Here is a 21,963-nt window from a genome sequence, read left to right as displayed (position 1 = left end):
AGGAAAAGCACTTGTTCTTTCCGAAGGACAAATTGCAGATGGTATTTGATAAACAGCTGGTTTGTGAAGTCATGATTATACACAAAAGGCACAAGCTGGGGCTGTATGTTGCGATAACTTCCATAAAAACTGCTCTGTGTTCACATTCAAAACTATGGAACAGCACTAATTTCCAATGAAATGTGAGAAATGTACACATGTGGTCATATAGGTGCATTAAAGCCACAACAGCAGCTCATCCTCATCGAATGACGCAGGTATCTTCCCTCTCACTTTCACAATTATTGGACCACTTGTGTAAACTTTGTAAGTTTGACCAAGGTTAATAGCGCCCTCATGAGGGCAACCACTGTAACAATTATTTCTTCTTTCCCGCAGCGGTGCTCACAAATGCACAGCAATGTTTTAATGTGGACACTAGCTGAGAGGTGATGTTGATGCAGCTAAACAAAAGTGGATTTTTTAAGTGCTGGAGCATATAAACAGTCTATATTTATTAATCCAGATGGGAAAAAAATTCTATATCTGTGATGTCTTAAGTATCTATTTCATCCTTTAAAGAGTGATCATCTGTTATTTTAATCTCAAAACCAAAAGCAGGAGCAGCCGAGTGGGAGAGTTTTTCTCCAGTTTACACAAAGGCGACCCTGAGCCTCAGCACTGCTGGTGAGAAAAAAGGCAGCCAAATCCGATATGGTAACCTCGAAAAAAGTTTAAGGAGGACTGTATTTACCTTATCTCTGCCCCAGCTCACTGAGATCAGAGAGCTTTTGCAGGCAGCCAAGTGACAAACAACAGTCCTTTGTGTTCTCACATATTTTATTCCACCATTACGTGACTCACTGTCTGAAGTTCAACGGCATGCTTATGCTGAATAAATGTGGCCAGAAAGTAAACACCATGTAACATCTACAGCAACTGCCATACCTCTCTAAAAGCACCACGCAATTTATAAAACTGTGAAGTCATGTATGTATGTCTGCTGTATGTAACCACTCCTTCCTCAGACCTTTTCCACTGAAAGCTCTTTTGTTGATTTGTACAGCATTATATTAATATCAACAGCGTGGAAATAAATGTTATGCTCATTTTTCATTTATAGGCTTTAATGGATAACTATATGCCATCTTTTAGACTACTCATGCATCAAATAAACAAGCTCACACAACTACAGCTATCTTGGAAATTATTTTGTAATTTGTACGGATAATAGAAAGACGTGAGGTGTAAATGTTAAAGGAAGTGCTGGAGGAACGGGGGGAAGCTGACCACAACTTTATAATAATGTAATTTAATAATCATTTTATCATAGTTAAGCACTTTGGGTCATCACTTTCAAAACTATTAGCTTTAGCTTAACTTCAAATGGAACAGATTTGAGACAGATGTGCAGCAGCTTAGTGGGATATGAGACGTTTCAGAGATTCTGTGAATGATTTCTAACTTATTTTATATGCTTTCCAAACGTGCCTGTGACTATACAAAATCCTATGATAATATAACCAATAGTTTAACTGCCACTTCAACCGATAGAACTGTATACCTTACTGATGACAATGTGTAGCAGATAAGATGCTAATGTATTTTGCATTTTGTGCTTAATATTTCTTTCTTTCTTTCTTTCTTTCTTTCTTGGGTTACTGGCCCAGCAGTACATGCATTATTGTCAAAGCTTACAGGGTGGTCCTTGTGTCAACACATATATAGTACATGACATCTCACAGAGAGCGATAATCCACTTGGACGGATGATCCATGTAGTCAGTGAGGCAGCACCTTTGATGATTTGATGGACCTGTTTCACAGCAGACATTTTGACTTGTCATTGCAGGAGAGACACAGTTAGCCACTACTGATGGCTCTGCGCTGTGTGTCACTGTGCACAGATACCAGAGCCCTGAAACTAATGCAGCAACGACATTTACCGCTTTCACCCCTCACTGGAAAAGTGGTTGTCCAGTCATAGCTCAGCAACCTTTCTGTCTGTCAGTGCGAGGTTTCAGATTCCTCCACATGCCCAAAGAGTGTTTGCGGGGCTTTAGTGAGAGCACACAAAAACACTTTTTGGGCCTCTCCACAACCAAAAAACACAAGAGCAAAAGTGTAAGGAATGGATTTAAAAGTGTTTTTATCGTAGCATCCTAAAGAAAATGTGTGTAATTATTGTATACTGACTACATGAACTGGTGGATTAACAAAAAATAAATACATAAACACCATTCATGACTCACGACACCACACTTTTATTGCCTATATTTCTTGACTGTGTTGAAGCCGGTCCTGGATGCTAACGTTAGCAGCTTGGCGCTACACTCCAGTAATCCTGGCCCAAATCACCTGAAATAATGCTATACTTGCCAAACTCACTGGTTAGCCCTCATCATTACAGCCTTTTCTCTAGTAACATCTAAAGTGAAAACATACTGAATATAATATAAATAGCATAAACCTAACGAGGATGTAATATTTATCTTAGCAGCTGAACAGGGTTAATAACCTGTATTTTAATGAACGGTGAGGGATCTTACATTTTTCCTCACCTACAGTAAAATACGAGGACTGTGTATCACTACGCTGCGCAACAAGAGCAATTCTGACTCTTTATTCTTATTTCTAGGCATTAAGGATGCTAACTTTTCACCCAGGACATGCAGCTTTAGCCCCAGTCTTTTAGCACAATATTGTGTATCTAACCATCAAGTGCATATTTAAATAAATTCCCTTTAAACATGATTCCAATTATGGAAACAGCTTTCTGGAAAAATAAAAAATAATCAGTAGGAGATTGCATTTTAACCCACTCATGGAGCTAGCCTTGGCGTATATAGCTAGCTGGAGATATTAAATCTGCCAGCGACGATTGCCAGTTCAGCAGTGAAAACTGACTTGCTTTTGCCTGTTAAAACTGTGAAGTCTACCTCTCTTTCAAATCCGAAACTTGTTTAAAAAATTACAAAGAATTAGAGGCAATAAATGTGCTAGCACTATTATCTTAAACAGCATGTGCAATACCAGAGCGAGGTCGATTTGGCCATCTTTAAAAAATAAATAAATAAATTCATCTGTGTTCCTCTCACTGTGACGTGTCAATGTGTCTTCTATGTAAAAAAAAAAGTCTATATTCTCCTTGTTTATGAATTCATTACTGTGAACATTTTTACATACCCAAATAGACTATAGAATGTCTTGTCTCAGCTGCTGTTATGAGCTTTTCTCTGCGCTTCCTTCACTTTCATTGTCCTCAGACGCTCTCTCCTCCACAATGTTGTCAATGGTGAACCCTCCATGAGACGGCTTTTGTCTTTGTCCTCCTCTGCCTCTGCCATTCCCTCTGCCCAGGTCTCCCAGTCTCTGCTGGCTCTGGAGTCTTGGAGCTTACGATCTGCCAAAGCCATGAGCTGCTGCACCTGGCTGGCGCTGCAGTCGGGCAGCGGGACCTGGTAGGTGGTGTGGAACCGGCGCAGGTCGACCCGGAACGAGCCCTTCTCCAGAGTCATGCAGGGCTCGAAGCGGGCGCCCCACTCGATCTCTGTTTCAATATAGGATGTTTTGGCTTGGCACATCATGCCTGTGCGTAAAAATGATGGAAGTTAGATTCTGTCAAACATGTCAAACAGCGCTGCGTCAAAATTGCAGTACACATCTTTCGCCACACGGTGTCACTGTGTTTGAATCTGAATCAAGCAACCGGTCAGTCATGGGTGCATTAGGTCTGATGTTCTTTCCTTTCACAAAAACAAACTAACAGTGTTTTATTCACGTTTGCATTTGCCATCTAATTTATATACATATGTTTTATGTAAATTGTCATATTTAATCCACAGTTTTTCAATCACATTAAGTAACTGTGAATAATTTAAACAGCTAGATGTGTGATTTATTACAGCAGACAGAATGACCAGTTTGAAAAAAAATAAATTAAATGCTTTACAAACACATTAAGTTTATCAAAACTGCATTCATTTAATTGAGGTCGTTTAATGTTTTCACATTGACTCAACATGATAGAAAAACTCTGCATTAATTGTAACACTTTACAATTAACTTCTTCATAGGTAATTAAAATACTTGAAAGAATTACAAGGAATTTTAAACCGGTTATATGAGCATCGGCGAAAGAAATTGGCCATGTCCAGTTATTCAAATGATTCCGACTTTTGTCCATGAGTCAACAAAAAATTATTTTTGTAGCTTTAAAGTCACTGTTTCAGGCAAATTATTTGTTTGAGTGTACAGGGGTGATCACAGTAGACTTTTCCAATTTTGACTGAAAGGTTGCGTCATCCATATAATGTTTTTTTTTTTATCAACATAATGAAGAAACTTTCTGAATAGACGTATGTACCAAGTCCTATATCTTTGATACTGGTCTGTACTCTGCAAGACATCCACCCACACTCACTGCTTCATTACTTTTCCCAGAAGTTTCCCCTCTTGCAATACCAGACAACAACTAAAATTACATTCAAAACATTGTTAGTCGTAGTGTAGACAGACATAATTTATGAGAAAGAGGCTAGTCATGACTTCCTTTTGGTCACAGCTGTTGGGATGACATCATTAATGAGGTGTAGGTTTTGAACTAGAATGTCCTGCATTTGAGGCTCCATCATATAGATATTTGGATATTAAAAGAACATTTTGCTAAATGTTTTTTCACTTTATTTTGGTCTGTCCGTCTTGTTCAAAGAGTTGACTTTCCCTGCAGGGTTATTTCAATGAATACGTGTTTCTCAGCTGTTTTCTATGTTTTTATTTCACCTCCTGAACACAACTACATTTGACCGATCATAAGAGGGCTGCAGTTCAGCAAGCACAAAGCCACAAAATGTTTTGGTGGGTGTTGTGCATATCCTCCCGTTGTCCACTGCTATCTGTAAATCTGAAAGTCTATTTTATTCCTTTTCGGAATATCGCTTCCAGTTGTGCTGGAATGTTTTCTGATAGGATAAAAATGACTGCATTCTGTCTCACAAAGCCAGGTTTGGAAAACAGTTTAGATGGAATTACTCGTGTCACTCCCATTTCCTGAAATTTGCTTCCTCGGTTACATTTTGTTTGTGAGCAGCTGTAGTGACAACAGATGGGGTGACAGGGGTACAGGAACCTTCTTATTCCCCATCGGTAAGCTTTTTCCTAGTGATATGTTGCACACACACACACACACACACACACACACCACATAGTGCGACGTAAAAGTAAAAAAGCAGTGCACTTCTTTATTTCACTGTTAGTCTCAAAATTTTTACATCTAAAGTTTGTCAAAGCTCCAACACTTACTCTTTATGTTTGCATACTCAAGTAAAAAACCAAACACACACTTTCTATGATAGTTAACTGCTGTCAAACAACATATAGGTACATCTCCTTTTTTAAATATGAACTTTCTACCCACACATGACTTAAACACAGCACTTTAGCAACCGCTAAACAAACTGTCAGAATGTGCACAGGGAAACTTTTTGGCATTTTCATTCAACATTAATAACCGGAAAATGTTCTTTTACAGCAAACTCCTGCTGACACCGAACGCATGATGACAACTCAGCTGATAACACCAAGATAGCAAGACTCTACAACTCAGACTCAATGTTAACTTGCAAAAAATACTGTCCAGAAACAAACAAAGAGGGTTACTGTTCCATTTGGCCCTATTTCTTCATCAGCGTCACAGGCAATAAAAAGAAAAACCCTTTGATATCAAGTCAGTCCCTTACATGAGTGATGATCGAGTTTCTAGGAAACCATCGGTGTTGCTGCTCCTCTTCTTCTCCCTCTCACTGTGCTAGATGCGGCTGGATTTAAGTGGTCTAGCCTTGAGAACTAGAGACCCTGCTGACGCCGCCATAGCTCGCACACATGTGTTTTTAGTTTAGTATTGAGTAGTCCCATGTGACGCAGTAGTGTCAACTCCTTTTGGAAGCATACACAACTGAGAGCCGAAAGACATTTTTTAGTGAAGTGTTTGCTCCCAGAGAATATGTAAATAACTGAAGAGAACTGTGTTATTGTAAGAAAGACACCACATAGGTGATGTAAAAGTTTAAGAAAAGTGTTTAAGAAATGGACAGCAACTGTGAATGCTGCTTTGTTTCCTGAAATGTCTTTTTTTTCCAGAATATTGTGCTTTTTTACATGTATTCTCGTCTTGTTTTTATGAAATGCTGTCCTGTTCTCTGGTCGCTTCAGTGATTGGTTGGCAGTATGGCTGAATGGAATAGTTGCAGACACAATTCAGGGCTGAAAATACCACCAGCTTTTGTTTCTTTAAAAGAGAAATCTTACCACTTCATTATTATGGGTATGAATTCATGATGTCAAGCATAAAAAGCAGGAATTCATTCATGCAGTACAGAAATCTACAGAATCTCATGCATTCATTAATGTGGGGAGAATATATTCATTTCTTTATCATGACAGTTCATGTATCCTCACCATAAAATGTCATCAAAAGATAACATAATCTATATTTCTATCCACATGTAGTATTCTCCTTAAAAGTTATAAAATTCAAACAACAAAAAATGAGCCATAAAATGTCTAATGTGATATGAATGTAATATGTAACAGTTCTCAGAGCAGCTCAGTTTTGTTTATATATTCTAGGATTTTTCAGTAGATTGAAGGAGAGATGCCAGTTTAAGGATGTAAATGCTGTAATTATTTTTGTCGTGCAAAAACCATGTCAGACGCATATTAGAGAATTTTCTGTGTGCCTAAATACATGTATGGAGGAGATTTTTATAATGTTTTATGTAATATTGTTGTGCTTTGCCCCTCAGGGGCTTATCCATGGACTGTTCATTACAGTTAGTAACAAAACAGGATAAAGGGATTAATGCCAGCTGAATGAAAGATTTAGATGTCATTTTCTGTTAGTAAAAAAATAAAGGGGGGGGGGGGGGGGGGGGGGGTCCTAGGGAGTTTTCTGCCTTCAACCTTTTGATATTTACATAATTCATCATAACCACAGTTGCCTTCTTGGTTAAAGCATTCAATATAACACTCTCTCTCTCCCATGGAGAACAGACTGTGTTTGCTGTAAGGTGTCTGAGCTTTTTGTCTGCAGCTGTTCTGGAGGGGGACTTCTTCTTTGTGGTAAATTACAGTTTAAATTTTCAACATACATATGCTTTTACAAGAAAATAGTTTTTCTCTGTCTTAACCACAGACCTCAAAATGACCTATAATGCACTGTGAAACAACTGCTGAAGAAAGTCCTGGTGGATTTCTACTGCACATTTTTCAGTGCAAGCAAAAAAGATAAACCACAACTATTTCTTTGGTTGTATGTCACTGGGGTATGTCTCTATTTGACTACTATTATTAATTACTCACCTGTTCCCTCAACAATTCCTTCCAAGATGACAATTATCTCAAACTGCTGCCGTCTGAGCTGCTCCGGGCCCAGTTCCCAGAGTGGACTGTTGGAGTCAATATTGTGTTGAATGACTTGAGGCTCCACTAGGAAGAGTCGATCTGACCCAGTTTCTTAACCAAGATCAATCTCGGTCTGCTCAAGTGGCAAGAACTCACCCACGGCGGGACTTGATTAACTTTGCGCGGACCTTGGCATCCACCATGTGACTTTCTCTCAGGTCCCCCAGACGGAACATCAAACACAGTTGGTCATCACGGTTGGCAATAACGCAAGTGCGACTGAAGAGAAGAGTCTCAGCCCACTTCTTAGGTCGGGATATTTTGACAAACATACAACCAACCATGAGTGCATCGATCATGGAGCCAACAATACACTGCATCATTACCAGCAGCACACCCTCATGGCAGACAGAAGATACATTAACAATGGGGCTGTTGTTAATGGCACCAAGGGGGCTGGTGCTGCCCATGTTGGGCACACTGAGCGCATGGCGGGGGTAGTGTGAAACATTGTTGGTCTCTCTCAATGAGCAGCGGCGCAAAAAGGCTTGCTCTCTGTCTGTTTGACCAAGGGTGGAAGGTGGAGGCAAGCACATGTGGCCCTGGTAAGTAATGTCTGTTGTACTCTTATGACGCTTCTTGGCTGTTGCAAGCTGAGAAAAAGTCCCTGGCATGATGTCCGGAAGAGTAAAAGTTGCGTCATTGTCCGTCTGGAAAAAGGAAAGATGACAAGGCTGTTATTTTAACTTTCACGGCACAGCTTTGCTGACCTGAGTCTGAGTGCATTCTAAAGTTCAGTGAAACCAGATTCATTTTCCAAAGTTGTTTTCCACTAAGTCAGAGTGTTACCATTAACAGTTTTTTCAAGGTCAGGACTTAACGTTTGCATGTCACTTTCTGTCAAGAGGTGTTTTTCAGTTTAAGTTTCCATTTTATAGATCTCAGTTGCTTGGCAGGCTGCACAAACATATTTGGCAGAGAGAAAAGGGCGTACAGCGTTCAAATAAAAAATACTACAAAACAATTCTGCAAAAGAAGAATTATTCTCGCCTTACATTTATTACAAAGCTCTCACACTGAATGTCCTGTCCCGAAGGTGTGGAATGGACAACCATGATAGATTTTGGTTGACAGGGCATGGATGTTCGCCGCCCCCTCGTCCCATCCTGGGTGGTCCGTGGAGGCCCCATGGCGCCTACACTCACTGTTGTTCTACAGGATTCAGGGGATCTTCTGGTCTCAAAGTTGTAGTCTCTTCTTGCACCAGGATACATTACAGAAACTTAAACGCAATAGACCATAGCAGCAGAGCATGGGGATGATCATTCATGTTCAAGAGTTCTTCCATTGATTTAAGACCTAAGGACAGTAAAGAAGACTGTCACACGGGATATATTACACCCAACAGGGAGGAGTACATCATTCATTAAAGAAAACTCAAGCTTGTTGAAAGCACTTTAAATCCTTTGCAACAAATGACCAGAAAGGGAATGCCATGGCCACAGCCAAGAGTTAAAGCTCTGAGAATATTTTTTTTTTTAAAACGTTCACACAGGTTGCAACAGCTCGTTCTAAGAGAAAAGAAGAACACCCACATTAAATCTGACTGACCTGAGGGTGGTGCCGATGCATACCATAATTCCATGCCAGAGACGACACACTAAATACTTCCTTTTAAAGCAACAGTCTAGCGTCTGGTATACTTTTAAAGCTACACTGGAGTGGCCAACACAACGGGAGAAAGCTTAAGGAGAGATCCGCTCCAGCTGGAGCTTAGCTCCCACATCCTGCTGCCTCAGCAGTATTCCAACTGTATCCTGCAGAGTTGAGTACGCACAGCTGCTCTGCACATGAAGAACACCTACGTAGGTCAGGCTGCTAAGGTGATGTAAACCTACTAACCCTGACAACATATATTGCTATTGAACCAAGTTTAACACTTAACATGCCACAAAAGGAACTCGATCAAGACTATTCATGCCAGCTTGTGTCCACAGAAGACTACAGCCCACAGTCATGCTGGTGACACTCTGTACTAAGGCTGTACGTGTTTATACCATGCTCACTATCTTACTTTAGCATATTAGCATGCTAACATGCTAACACCCAAAGAAGCCTACAGTTCTTAAAGTTGTTGCATCATTGGTAAAAACTCAACAAACTTTGTGAAACAGCTGCGTTTAAGTTTGAATAATAGCTGCATTTAAATAAAACGTTTTTACAGCAGTTAACAGTTTGTAATGATGTCATTGCGACATCAACAACTGATATGTCTGTCAAGGGTTATTGTACTGTTATTGTAGCATGGTTGTGTTCACTGCGCCTGCAGTTTATTTTTGTGTGAGTTCACATCCTGTGAGCTAACAGTGACATTATGGGAAGAAATGTAGTGAGATATTTCAGAGAAAGATCACTACCTCCAAGAAGCACTAGTCCTGAATCATCTAAGTGATCGTTAGGGACAAAACTATCATCTCCATCGTTGTTCACTTCAGGCAGGCCTTGATTTTCAGAAGACATCCAGCAGAGAATAAATCTATGCAGTTAGTGCAAAAATGATAAAATCTCTTTTACATGTAATAAATTTGCCGACTTTCATGTCTATGTCATGTTCTTTTTTTTTTAACGTTCCCTGACAATAGCTTAGTAAGACACTGGCATCTTGAGATGACTCAGAAAGGGAAGAGGGACATTTTGACTACGTGGTTCATTATTACAAAAGGTTAAGAAATGTAATAATGACAGTTAGTCACAGTCCGGTAAATCTGCTGTGCTCATGGCCAGTATGTAGGGATCAATCCAAACACCTTTGAATTTTGCTTATTTTTTTCCTTTTCTTATTCTTGTTGTTGTTTCATGTACACCATAGCATGTGTGAGTACCAAGCATCAGAGTTGTAACTACAGAGTCCACCTCCCACCCAGCTGTGGTGTTCCGTGTTGCCTCAGAACACGGTCTGACCCTTGAGTGCAACAGCTCAATCTGAGATGTAATAGTCGAGCCAGGTCTCTGTGAAGATGTGGGCCCAACAGTCTTTGGTTTGATGTTTGTTTTGCCGGTCCAATTTTGTCCATCTCGTTTTCCTGTGACTGGACATTACCTTGGAGCAGACCTTAAAGCAAGCTGGATTAGCATGGCTCTGACTCTGACTGTCTTCCTACACAAGGCGGTCGGGCGGGTCAGGCTGGATTGATGAAAGACAACACCGGCTGTTATGGTCTCAAAGTCCATAACAGCCTTTTCCTGTCGATGACAGTATTTCTGTTGTAGGCGGTACAAATGACAGCTAACAAAAACAATTCAGTTCAATTCAAAAAGCTTTATTTGCTGCAATTGAAGGTGCATGGAGAAGTTGTACACAGACACAAACAAGTCAGCGCATTAACTCCACAGTCAGAATGTCAAGTACACAAGTCAGCATGTTAGTTACACTGACGCAAAAGAAGTCAGTCAGAATGAAAGAGACTTGATAAAAATAGATATTAACAGTATTTACACTACGTGCATGTAACTATATATGAACAAACTGTCAGGTGGGGGGTTAAAGGGAAGACTAAGGAAAGGGGAAGGTGGACCCAAATGCAGTTATACACGAGAGGCAAGGCTAGGGGAAACAAAAAGCGAGCTTTATTGTAAAGCTGAACATGAAAAACAGAAGCAGACAAAACGGAGGCAAGAGGCAAAGTAGCAAATGAAAGCAAGGCAAAGTAGCAACCAAAAACAGGAAGACAAAGTACAAACCAAATTGCACAAAGTTCAAATCAAAAAGCAAAGTTCAAATCAAAAGGCAAAATGCAAGACTCAAATCCAAAACACATACCATGGGGAACAAGGAACAGACAGGAGCAGGCACATGAACGGGAACATGGACGAGACAGAGGCTGACAATTATAAACAAACAAAAAACACAGGAGAACTTAAAGGACACATGAGGGCATGGGAAAAACAAGACACAAGACAAGATACAAAGACACGGAAATCAAATACAAGAAACCACAAGACAAAACCAGATACAAGAACACAACGAAGAATCTACAGTCATGACACAAACAAACAAACAAGTAGCATCAATTGGTAGAGCTACCAGCTGCTGCATCTTAATGCAACTTCCTGCGTGGCCCTGGTGTGAACTGTTCCTTTAACAAGTCACTATGTAATTAATGTGGTATTCAAGAACTGCAGGTGCGAGTGAAACATAATCCAATGTAATTATTATTATTATTATTATTATTATTATTATTAAATATCCTGGCAGTTCAGTTCTTCCTAAAACATTTCTCATAATGTAAGTCAGTGGCAGATTTCTGCTAGACTGCATCGCTAATGTCGTCATCTGACCTTCCCGGCACACCTGCCCACCATGGCCCCTCATTAGTCTCGCAGTATGCTGTATATAGCCCAGTCCTCGGCCACGCACTTCAAGTACGTCTGATTCTCATCCGCCTTGCTTTCGAGAGAAATTCTACTATAAATGACTCTGCCTCCCCACCCACATGAGGCCGTCGGATTGATGACATGTGGAAGGTTTCTTTTCTTTTCTTTTTTCTTCTCCTTATTCTTTTTTTTTTTTTTTTTTTTTTTTTTTGGTTGTGTTCCAAAGTCTGAGCTTCTTGTGTGCGTCACTTTTCAAATCACAGTGACAAACTGCACGACGCAGGATTTCGGATTTTAAACAATTAAAGTAGGCTAACACACAAACAAAATGGACAACAACAACAGCAGCAGTGCGAAAACAACTGGAACAGAACCAACAGGTATAATTTTGCAGTGTTGGGACTTTTTATTTGACTTTCAGCCACCGCGCGAATGGAATAAACACGAAAATATATAAACATGCGAGAGGTTATTGCTCGGAGAGGTCGGAGCTGTTGAACTTGAGGGTGTTGTACCCAAAGGCAGATGCTTTAGAGGAGGGCGGAGTCGTGGCGCTTCATGGTGCAGACTAGGTACCCGCAACTTTTGCACAGGAGCGCAGTTGGAGCCATGATGGGCTACTCTCAAAGGTGCGTCGATCTGACAACTCGCTGGCGAAACTCAAAATGTGTGCCATGTGACTTTCAGCCAGGTAGGTCATTCATATTCATGTTCAAATTATTGGATTAATATATAAAGCAAACAAAGTTATATTTCTGTGTGGTTTCCTTTGGATGCAGGACATGAAGTGAGCCCTAACTGTGGCTTCGATGACGACGGGGGCCGACACGAATCCCCATTCAGACCTTGCAAAGCCAACACGTACAACCCGGGCAGCTGGGCGCACTGTAAGCCGTGTGTCTCCTGTCCGCCCGGACACAGCACCGTCAGCCCCTGCAGCGCGACCGCCGACACGCAGTGCCGAGAGCCAAGGTGAGCTCATAACACACGCATCCGTCAGACAAAGGTGGGCAAGCTCTGTTCATTAACCTCGGTGAAACACAGTGGAAGTCATATAAGAAAAGGCTCGTCAAAGAGTCTGGAATGGTTTTATTTCGAGTAAACCCTGTGTGGTACTGAAGTGGAAGCCTGTACCTTTCCCCCTGCTCATTTATTAATTATTTATTTATTTATATAGGGACCCTATGACCGAAGATCCAAAAAATGTGAGTAGACTGAGCTGTCCTGAGCGTTTTTCTACTACTTTTTTTTTTTTTACTGCTAATGATTTCTTTGAAACATGATCTCATTCTCGTCAGGAAACAACATCGACGACGACGACAACAACTACAACACCACCTCAGAATGGCTCAGAATTTTCTATGGTAACTTATCTCGATATCGAGGGTAGATATTCTTCCTGTGGCTCAACACAGGAAATTATATGTCAGTGCTTATAAGGAAATGAACCCACTTGCAAAAGTTCCCCAATTTCATGGTTTGACTCATCGACTTTGTCTATTTTTAAAACCTTGAAATAGCAGATTACCATAAATATATAAATCCTAATTAATTAAAAATTAGATAATATAAGATCAGATGAGATAAGATGTCATATTACAGCAGCAAAGGGGATGGCAAACATGGAGAGCATCAATTGAAACGATTAGTAGCATTTAAAAACATAAAAAATTGATAAGAGCAGTAGAAACACAACTAGAAACAAAAACTAGACACAAAAATTGTACACTTTTGCACATTGAGATGCAGGAATTGCACACTGTTGCTCTACAAAAAAACCTACATTTACATTTTCTTCTTAAATTAATTGGCTATTAATATGCTAGTAAAGATGCTTTCCTCCGCTGCATGGCTGTCCAAAGTCAGTTTGCTCTGTTGTCATTTCAGATTCAGACAAACGGAGAATCCACTACCGTATCAGACAAAGCCTCTTTAACACCTGTGCTCCTTCAGCACACTAACCCTCTACACTGTAAGTATACACTTGATAATGCTGGCCCTCTCCACAGGCCCCTTCCCACATCTACGGCTACTCACTCTGCTATCAGATTAGCCATGTCTGTGTCCACCTTTGAATCATCACTTAAAAACTCTCTCTTATTGTAGGGCCATGCTGTGCTGTGCTTTTTGAAATTCTATTTGTTAGGCTTGTTTTTATCATGGTTATTTTAAATTCTCAATATACCTGTTGTTTGTCTGCCTGTTTATCCCGTGTATTTAAATATCTGCCTGTGAAGCACCTTGTAACTCTGGTTTTGAAAGGTGCTTTATAAATAAAGTTTCTTATTATTGTATTATTATTGTCGTAGGCCCTCCTCGGCCCTCTTTTCCCCCTCAGTCTCACGCCTCTGCCTGATCATGGAACAAGAACACATTTCTCAGTAGTCTAAATTTACCCTTGACATTTGGTTAATTTTGCAGGGGCAGTACCACTGGTTATCCTTATTTCCATCACGCTGGTCGTGCTGTCTGCTGTTCTAATCTACACAAAGCGGAAAAGAGGTTTGCCTATTGAAAGCAAAGGTTTAAACACAAATATAAGTGTGCATAAAGTTGAAAGAAGTCAACGACTCATAGACGATTTTGATTATGTGTCTCTCGTGCACGGGGTTCAACACAGGTCAGGGCACAGTGTTGGCTTATAGCAGAAGATCACCCTACATCAATGCTGGGTTCACTTCCCTCTCTGCTCCGCCTGATAATGGTGATCTGCTGGAGGACGTTCTGAGTGAGTGGAAATTATGCTGTCATCTCTAAATGAACTTTCTACAACTAAACGTCTGAATTGGGATTTTAGCTTCTTTTCCTAACCACGTCCTGTGTTATCAACGCCTCCTTTTTCATGCCAGAAACATGTTGGACCCACTGGTTGTCTTGATGCGCTGTCAGTTTGTAATGTAAATAACTTTTGCCTGGCTGCTGGGCCCATTGTTGTATTTCTTGGAACAGCTATTGAGCTCAAAATGAACTGATTAAAAACAGAAAAAAACAGACAAGGAATGTATTTGTCTTCTCCCGCATGTTCCCTCTGTAGGTCCTGCGGTCCTGTCAGCACCTTTACAGACAGTGCTGGACAACCTGGATGTTCTGGAGGAGCTGGTGATTTTGTTGGATCCAGAAAGCCACGGGGTGAAGAACACCAAACATCTAGCCTCTCACTGCTCCTTCCCCTCCACCTGGATTACTTACAGCTACTCCATGAAGGATAGCAAGAGCCCCCTGAAAGCCGTGCTGGAGGGGGTCACCAGCCGGCACCCGGAGTGGACAGTAGAACACCTGGCTAAGATGCTCCGACTCATGGAGCGCAACGATGCCATCGCTGCTCTCGCCAAACTCAAACCGAATCAGCTGGACGTGTAGCATTCATCCAGAAGTCCAACGGTGCTGCAAATAGTTTTTACAGGAATCCACAAACAAACGGCAGCGACGGTCGCGTTCGAAATTGATCAGTAGTTACAAAAAAAAAATGTAGGGAAAGTAGTTTGATGCAGAAAAGTTAAAAACTACTGTGATGGTGAAAAGCTGTATAATGTCTTCTGTGGCTCTTTAAAGAAAATAATCTGATATAACTAGTTTCCGACTCCTGGGCAGTAGATCAAGATTTGGAATGAATTCCTTTGCGTCCTTCAGCAAAGGAATTCATTCAGTCTGGAAACTGTTTTTGAAGCTCGGCCCTCTCGATCGGCCCTATTCCAATGTCCACACTCACAAACTCTTGAGTCCGCGAGGGCTTAAAGGCTGTCTGCCAGGTTATGAAGTTCATGAGTGCTCTTTGGCAATATTTGACATATTTCTTGGCCACTTTTTGTGAGTCCACATTTTTGCCAATTTAGTTGCATTAAACGCAGGATTACAGGGAGAAGCCTGTAGACTTAATCATAATTCAGATGATACTGTTCTTAAGTATCTGATTGCTTGCTTTATTCTATACGCAGCATTTTTAAAAATCACAAATACATTTTCTAAATCAATTTATATTACAAATACATGTTGTCCAAGAACTAATTCTCTTCTTAAATCACACAGATTCTTCAACAACTGAAAAGTGATAAGCTTTTCAAACACAGTGGAACTTCTCCCCCCCCCCCAAAAGCCTGAAACAGAATGTTGTTTCTAATGATGTGCATATGTTTACTCATGTTTTTTGTTTATCACCTCCAACAAAGAACGTTATTGTTTCTCTCAACATACGAGAAAACACAGGTGCATGCACAGATAAATACAAACACAATTAGACAAAAGTGTTAGGGGAAAAGAAATTAATAATTGCTCCTAAAGAAACCTCTTTTTTGTTTGATAAACTGAGGGGTTTAAGAAACAAGTAGTTGTGCAAGAAAAGGTGAAAACTTAGGAAGAGATTTAGAACATTTCTGTTTGTTCGAGAGTGCCACCATCTGGGTTATCATAGTAACAGCAATGTCTTTAAGTGGAGAGTCTGATTTGTGGGATTCAAACACCAGAGGCAATCGAGGCACTCCAAACAAAAAAATATCACCCGTGTATACATACAGCCTTTTAGGGGATCATATCATATATACATTACATTACATACATTTCTACTCTCTGTTATTTGGAACTTAAAAAAAAAAAAAAACAACAACAATGGCCGAAACGTGATGGCTTTTTTTAATGATTGCCCTCTTCATGATTTAGCTGCTATAATAAAAACATTTTTAATATTTGTTTCCTTGGATTTTTGTTTATATTTTTCTTGTTCGGATTGGCTCGGGTTTCAGAATAGATGACTGTGTCCATATTGTATCTTGGGATATCCTGCTGTCAGAAAAGTTCTACCCCAGGGCTGGTTTTTAACTTGCTATATTGGGTGGGCTGGTAGAAATAATTGATTGGTAACCTGGGTGGTAGTTAGCCCAGCGTTAGTGGAGTGAAAAAAGGTTATAGCAGATAGTTATGTAAGAGGCAAATGCAAGTAAAATACTGTCATGCCCTGGTGAGGACCAAACTCAGATAAACACAATGGCAAAGAGGCTGTACAACAATTACCACAATGACAACTTAAATTTTATAAATAAGTTTATTAACTTAATGTCATTAATTTATTCAACATTACTTTTTATTAGTAACCAACAACGTACAGAAGGGTGATCACGTAGATGCCAGATCAGCACCTGCATCCCTCCCTCCAACACACCCACCCATCCCTAAGAACTCCCACGCATTACTTCACCCTCTGCATATAGCTTTGAACATTGATTTCTTTGGTGACTCAAGTAAAAAGGCTTTAAGTAAAAAAAAAAAATTTTAATTTAAAAAAGAGAAAACCTGAATCAGAATAGCTGCGGAGAGGCTTTTGCATATCGTGTAACTGAGCTGAAATAGCAGGACAGAAAACATATCTGGCACATACATGACAGTGTTGTGGACTCGTGCATTAGAAAACCATTTTAAACTCTCAGAGCTTGCACCTAATTGTATTACATAATCTTATGTCACCTCACTGTGGGTGTGCAATAAATACTTAGAAATTAAGTTAATTATATATATATTTTTTAAAAATCAGTATGATAGCAATGATAAGCTCATTAAGTAAGAGTAATAATAATACTATGAATCCCTGATCATCTTTATAGAATAGTTATTATCAGTAGTTGTTGTTCTGTATGTTCTGTTGGGTGTTATTCTATGTAGCCTATCAAGGGGCATAGTGTTTCTTTATGAATGAGACTGTATCAGTGCACTAGAGTTAGAAATACTGACTACCAATACAGAGTGTGTCCCATCCCACTTCTTCACTACATGCACTAACAATGATATGATAGGATAAATTCCAGACTAAATATAAACTATATATAAATCCTTTTACTCCCCGTTTGTCACACACAAGTGCGCCACTTCTCTGAGGCCACTTTCTGCAGTGGTGTCAGTTCACTGCTTCACGGTGTCTCTGCTTCTCCCTCCTTCCTTCCTTCTCCGGAGCATCTGGAGCATCTTCTTAAAGCTGTGAGAAAATGGAAACATGTTTGTGACAAACACTAAACAACAACTTCAGACAGTTTGTGTGTACGGCTAAGAAGGTAAGTATTAGAGCCGGGCAGTATAATGACATTCTTGATATCATCATCGTCGCAGTATTAATGATATTGTCTGATGTGACATTACGGCAAATGAGTGCTAAATTATCAGACGTTCAAAGCAATGCATCAATGTGCATAACATGATCCAACACTCTTCACGTGCTTGAACATATTAAATAGTTGTGCTTGTTTTGGATACGATTAGACATTAGAAGTCAATGATCAAAATCTGATGTGGATATGACTGTAATTAATTCATCATCCAACCTGCCACATATACACCAGGACAATATTCCCAGTCTGTATCTCTCGTGCGTGGCTACAAGATATACCATTATTATCTCTATGAAGTACAACATTAAGTTGTTTTCTTGTCTCCTATACTGTAATAGGATTTGGCAAATAAACCAGCAAAACCGTGTCCATGCCTATAAAAGTGTGTCGTTTTAAAAAGGGAATACAAATAGTGTGGAAATATCAGTGTCCTAAAGATTTGAATAATTCCAGTAAAGATGTCTCAAGTCTCCGTTCACATTTGACAAGTAGTTTGTCATTGCTCTCCACTTGATTCTGAAGATCCATACACAGTGTGTCATCCCTAAGACTGACTAAGCTTTTTTCAATTTCTCTTTTGGTTTACTTTTTTAAAGAGGAAGCTGCACAAAGCAGGATCAAACATAATTAACCAAGAAAATGACCTCAAAAATGTAATAAAGCTCCAGTGGGTAGGATTTAAAAGGCATCTAGAGGGGAAGTCGCAGATAAATTCCCCTGACTCACCCTTTGAAAAAGTCCCTCTCTTCAGCCAGTCTTTTGGTTTGTCCGATCTGGACTGCTCTGTGTTCCAGGGGATTATAATGAAACTGAAAACGTGAATATTAATCTAATATTCCATTTCTGACAATTTCTGCCTTAACTACTACGCAGTGGCCTTTAGGTGGAGCGTTTGAGTAAATGTACTTTTACAACTTGTAACTTACGGATCTTTCCTCGTTTCACCAGGATAGAAACAGCAACAGCAGCAGCAATGAGAACAGCACCGATGAAACTGCCAGTGACAATGATCCAGACAGGTTCTGTCTTTGCAGCACCTGAAAGAATATTGGACAGAGTTGAAAAGAAGGATGGGCTCAGAGGTGATGCAGTAATTTATCAATCACTTAGACTCGTTTGCACTAATGATGATGATGATTGCGATGTGCAGATGGGTAGTACGTCCACTGTCACATACAGCAAATGAACTCAAAGACGTTCTGCCACAGTGGTTCTGCTGCTTTGAATGACAGGAAAACTCAAACAGTTCTGATTTTCCATGACTTATCTACTAGAGAAGTCTGTCTCGTGTAATTTTCCAATCTAAAAACAGTTGTACACACTGTGTTTGTTGCTGGTGCGTGATGTGCAGGCTCTACATGCACAGCGGTTGTGTCTCTGGACAGTGTTTTTTGGTCAGTGAAGGGTGAAGCAGAGACACGCCAGCTTCACCCTCCACATCAGATCTGACTGTGAAAATGTTTTCTTGGCCAGCTGGTGGTAAGAGAGACGCCTCGTCGTCTCTGATGTCTGTGTCAGTAGGAGAAATAATCTGGTGGATGTGTGTTTCTGGTGGTGATGGCCGTTTTAGGATCATTTCACATGGAAATGGAAATGGAAACAGGTGTAACATGCTTTATGTGTCAGATTCAAGCAATAGTGAGCAATAGTGTTTGTTACGTTAACTGTTCTTATCATGCTTGTGTATTATGTCTACATTATTTTGTTCCAATGTATCATTTTGTACTTACAGAGCAAAGCTAAGCAAAGTGAATGGCCATACTAAAGAGCATGCACTACTCACTCTTATACAGCTTTTACTCTCACTTGTTCAAGCACTATGAACAGGAGACGGATGGAAATTGTTAACACACCAGTGTCCTCAACTTGAACATGTATGTTATGCATGTTGTGCCTCAGTCACTGCCGATCGGGGCTGAAGCTGATAAACACCTGTGGCTACTGCAGAGGCTTTCGATGTGGGAGAGAAGACTCATTCCATCATTTTATATATCGATCTGTATAGTGTTAAAGTCAGCACGCTTACCAACAGTGATGTTTATAATGAAACTGCACTTGGTTTTTGGGACATAGATTTTGTATGCACCACTGTCAGACTGCTTCACTGAGGAGATCCGCAGTGTCACGAGCCCTTTGCTCAGGTCTTCATGGATGAGGGTCGTCCTGTTTACGTACTCATCCATCTTGTCGTGAGGATGGTCGTGTCCATGTCGATATGCATGCACCACACCTTTGTGGCCAGTTCTCTTCACATCCACTGTGTAGGAAGATAAGTTGACTATGGGATGTGCATGACACTGAAGAACAACGTCATCTCCTTCTTTTGTACTGACTGTCGGATTCGGGCAAATTAAACAATCCTTCCCTGTGGAAACAAGCACATTGTTTACAGTTTGAACACCTCTGAAGGTCACACTTTATTTACAATGGTGCACTAGTTCCTAAAACTGGGCTGTTTTGGGCTGCAATAAATGCTTATTGTTATTGTCAGTTGATCCATATGATTATTTTAGTAGTTATTTTGTCTTTAAAACACTCGGGAGATGCGCTGGCGCTCTGGCTCGAATTATTGAATGAAGTGAACGTTGTGTTAACTCAACACTGTAGTGCCGTTTACTTCAACAACTTTTATTGTAACATAGTTCTCAGTAGCAGCGCCATATTGTACATGGTAGTCGCCATGTTGCATATAAAAACAGTACACAACAAACGGGTTTAGTGTCACGGTGAAACCTGAGAAAATGTGGTCCGTGTGAGAATAAAGAAATCTGGAGGTATTTTTAGTAAATCTGCGTTTCTGTCACAACTTTCACATGGATATGATAAATAATAATAATAATAATAAGAAGAAGAAGACACTTTATTAACTTTAATTAATCAATATTATGAGCTGATCTCGATCCGTGATAATAGGCCTGCATTTCACCGACTAGTACTGTTTTATTACGTCAAAAGACGCATGAATTAGGCTACTATCTAGCACGCGCGACTAAAACAAACCAAAACACATCCATGTCACCTCCAGGGTGCCGTGATAAAATGTCAAAACACTGTGAACAATATCAGTTTATCCAAAAGCCCAACGATGATGCCCTGAAATAACCCAGATAATCACTTCACTTTACAGATAAAATACATAAACAAATCCCGGCAGCTGATCCATGTCCGCCCTGTTTCCCGCGACCAACATAAACACGCTGAATACTACTGCAACCGTCCACTCCGAACTAACATACTTTAATTCTCATTTACTTCTACAGTGTCAATTCACTAATTCAAACTCACCCATGAGCATTTCGGCGAACGGCAACAAGCTGAGGAACGATATCAGTGTCGGCATCATCCTGCCGCAGTCCATTTTCCAGTGTCCCACCTCTGCGATGCTGATGGTATGGTTTATAAATAGCTGTCCGGCACGGAGAAACACGGAAGATAAGGGAACTGGAACATCTCCTGGGCTCAGGCAGGGCTGGAGGTGGGGGGTGGCTTTGGATCCAGTCCCAGCTCACATTTGTGGTGAGCGTCCGTCTCATGAGTTACCGTTGCCGGTTAAATCTGCTGACACGTGACGGCCGATGATGAGAATGAGTCATGTCAGCTTGTAACTGATACTGCGGGCAAAAAATAAATACATAAAAAGGCAAAAGTGGTTTCAGTTGGTTGCTTAAGGAATACAACGTTCAATGTCTATAACTGCAATGTAGTTATAAAATCTTTAGCATTACAAAATAAGCCCACAAGATAAGGTGACCAAGCCTTATCTTGTGATCTACCAAGCCTACCCTATAAATCAGGATTACTCCGCTTGGAAGTTTGTAGTTTGACTGCTCTTTTCTAAAAGGTAGCCTTCAATACGTAAAAAAAAGTTTAGGACATTCAAAGATTAACTACATTTATCAGCAAAATGTGAAGAAATGCCAGTTTTTTAATGTAACGTCAACAACGTCAAAGGAACTGTGTTGCAGATATCTACAGAAGTTAGCATGCTAACCAGCTAGCCCTGGCCAATTCTTTTCTCTCAATAGCAGCTTGTAGTCCTCTAGCAGAGCAGGGCGCTGACTTGGAGCCCAACGTCTTGTGCATCTCCCATCCCCGCCTTGATATTGTTGCCGCCGGAGCGA

The 21,963-nt window shown here is 40.3% G+C and overlaps 3 protein-coding genes across 4 annotated transcripts; 1 reads left to right on the top strand and 2 right to left on the bottom strand.

Moving 5' to 3' along the window:
- Window positions 1-1,272: 1,272 nt before the first annotated feature.
- LOC115567124 (G protein-activated inward rectifier potassium channel 3) lies at window positions 1,273-9,168 on the bottom strand. The gene is given in 6 exon segments (XM_075488151.1): window positions 1,273-3,295; window positions 3,298-3,567; window positions 7,338-7,537; window positions 7,539-8,089; window positions 8,435-8,738; window positions 8,991-9,168. Coding segments are annotated over 5 exon segments (1,335 nt in total). The 5' UTR covers window positions 8,654-8,738; window positions 8,991-9,168; the 3' UTR covers window positions 1,273-3,200.
- Window positions 9,169-11,997: 2,829 nt separating this feature from the next.
- On the top strand, window positions 11,998-16,435 carry igflr1 (IGF-like family receptor 1). Its single transcript, XM_030393369.1, has 8 exons — window positions 11,998-12,444; window positions 12,533-12,725; window positions 12,931-12,958; window positions 13,052-13,117; window positions 13,641-13,725; window positions 14,175-14,255; window positions 14,374-14,481; window positions 14,788-16,435. Exons 1-8 carry the CDS (start codon window positions 12,312-12,314, stop codon window positions 15,111-15,113), a joined length of 1,020 nt encoding a protein of 339 aa, XP_030249229.1. The 5' UTR covers window positions 11,998-12,311; the 3' UTR covers window positions 15,114-16,435.
- A 334-nt stretch (window positions 16,436-16,769) lies between these two features.
- LOC115567121 (butyrophilin subfamily 2 member A2-like) lies at window positions 16,770-21,437 on the bottom strand. Of its 2 annotated transcripts, none has more exons than XR_003981139.1 (4): window positions 21,128-21,434; window positions 19,626-20,207; window positions 18,769-18,879; window positions 16,770-17,712 (listed from the first exon to the last, which is right to left on the bottom strand). XR_003981139.1 is itself a non-coding variant. In XM_030393387.1 (4 exons), the coding sequence occupies exons 1-4, from the start codon at window positions 21,198-21,200 to the stop codon at window positions 17,648-17,650; spliced, it is 588 nt and encodes a 195-aa protein (XP_030249247.1). In that variant the 5' UTR covers window positions 21,201-21,437; the 3' UTR covers window positions 16,770-17,647. The 2 variants fall into 2 exon arrangements, 1 of the variants encoding a protein (XP_030249247.1); XM_030393387.1 differs by having other exon boundaries at window positions 19,869-20,207; window positions 21,128-21,437.
- Window positions 21,438-21,963: the final 526 nt, after the last annotated feature.

This window comes from Sparus aurata, chromosome 17 (assembly GCF_900880675.1).
Source record: "Sparus aurata chromosome 17, fSpaAur1.1, whole genome shotgun sequence".
Classification (NCBI taxonomy): domain Eukaryota; kingdom Metazoa; phylum Chordata; class Actinopteri; order Spariformes; family Sparidae; genus Sparus; species Sparus aurata.
This window is presented reverse-complemented; position numbering and strand designations above follow the sequence as displayed.

What these genes read in the sequence shown, in the direction of transcription:
- igflr1 (XM_030393369.1), top strand. Translation starts at nt 12,312, where the DNA reads ATGGTGCAGACTAGGTACCCGCAACTTTTGCACAGGAGCGCAGTTGGA. An exon ending in ATGGCTCAGAATTTTCTATG is followed by an intron (nt 13,118 to 13,640) that starts GTAACTTATCTC and finishes TTGTCATTTCAG; the next exon opens with ATTCAGACAAACGGAGAATC. An exon ending in TCTGCTGGAGGACGTTCTGA is followed by an intron (nt 14,482 to 14,787) that starts GTGAGTGGAAAT and finishes TTCCCTCTGTAG; the next exon opens with GTCCTGCGGTCCTGTCAGCA.
- LOC115567121 (XM_030393387.1), bottom strand. Translation starts at nt 21,200, where the DNA reads ATGGACTGCGGCAGGATGATGCCGACACTGATATCGTTCCTCAGCTTG. An exon ending in GTTCGCCGAAATGCTCATGG is followed by an intron (nt 20,208 to 21,127) that starts GTGAGTTTGAAT and finishes TTGTTTCCACAG; the next exon opens with GGAAGGATTGTTTAATTTGC. An exon ending in CATTATAAACATCACTGTTG is followed by an intron (nt 18,880 to 19,868) that starts GTAAGCGTGCTG and finishes ATATTCTTTCAG; the next exon opens with GTGCTGCAAAGACAGAACCT.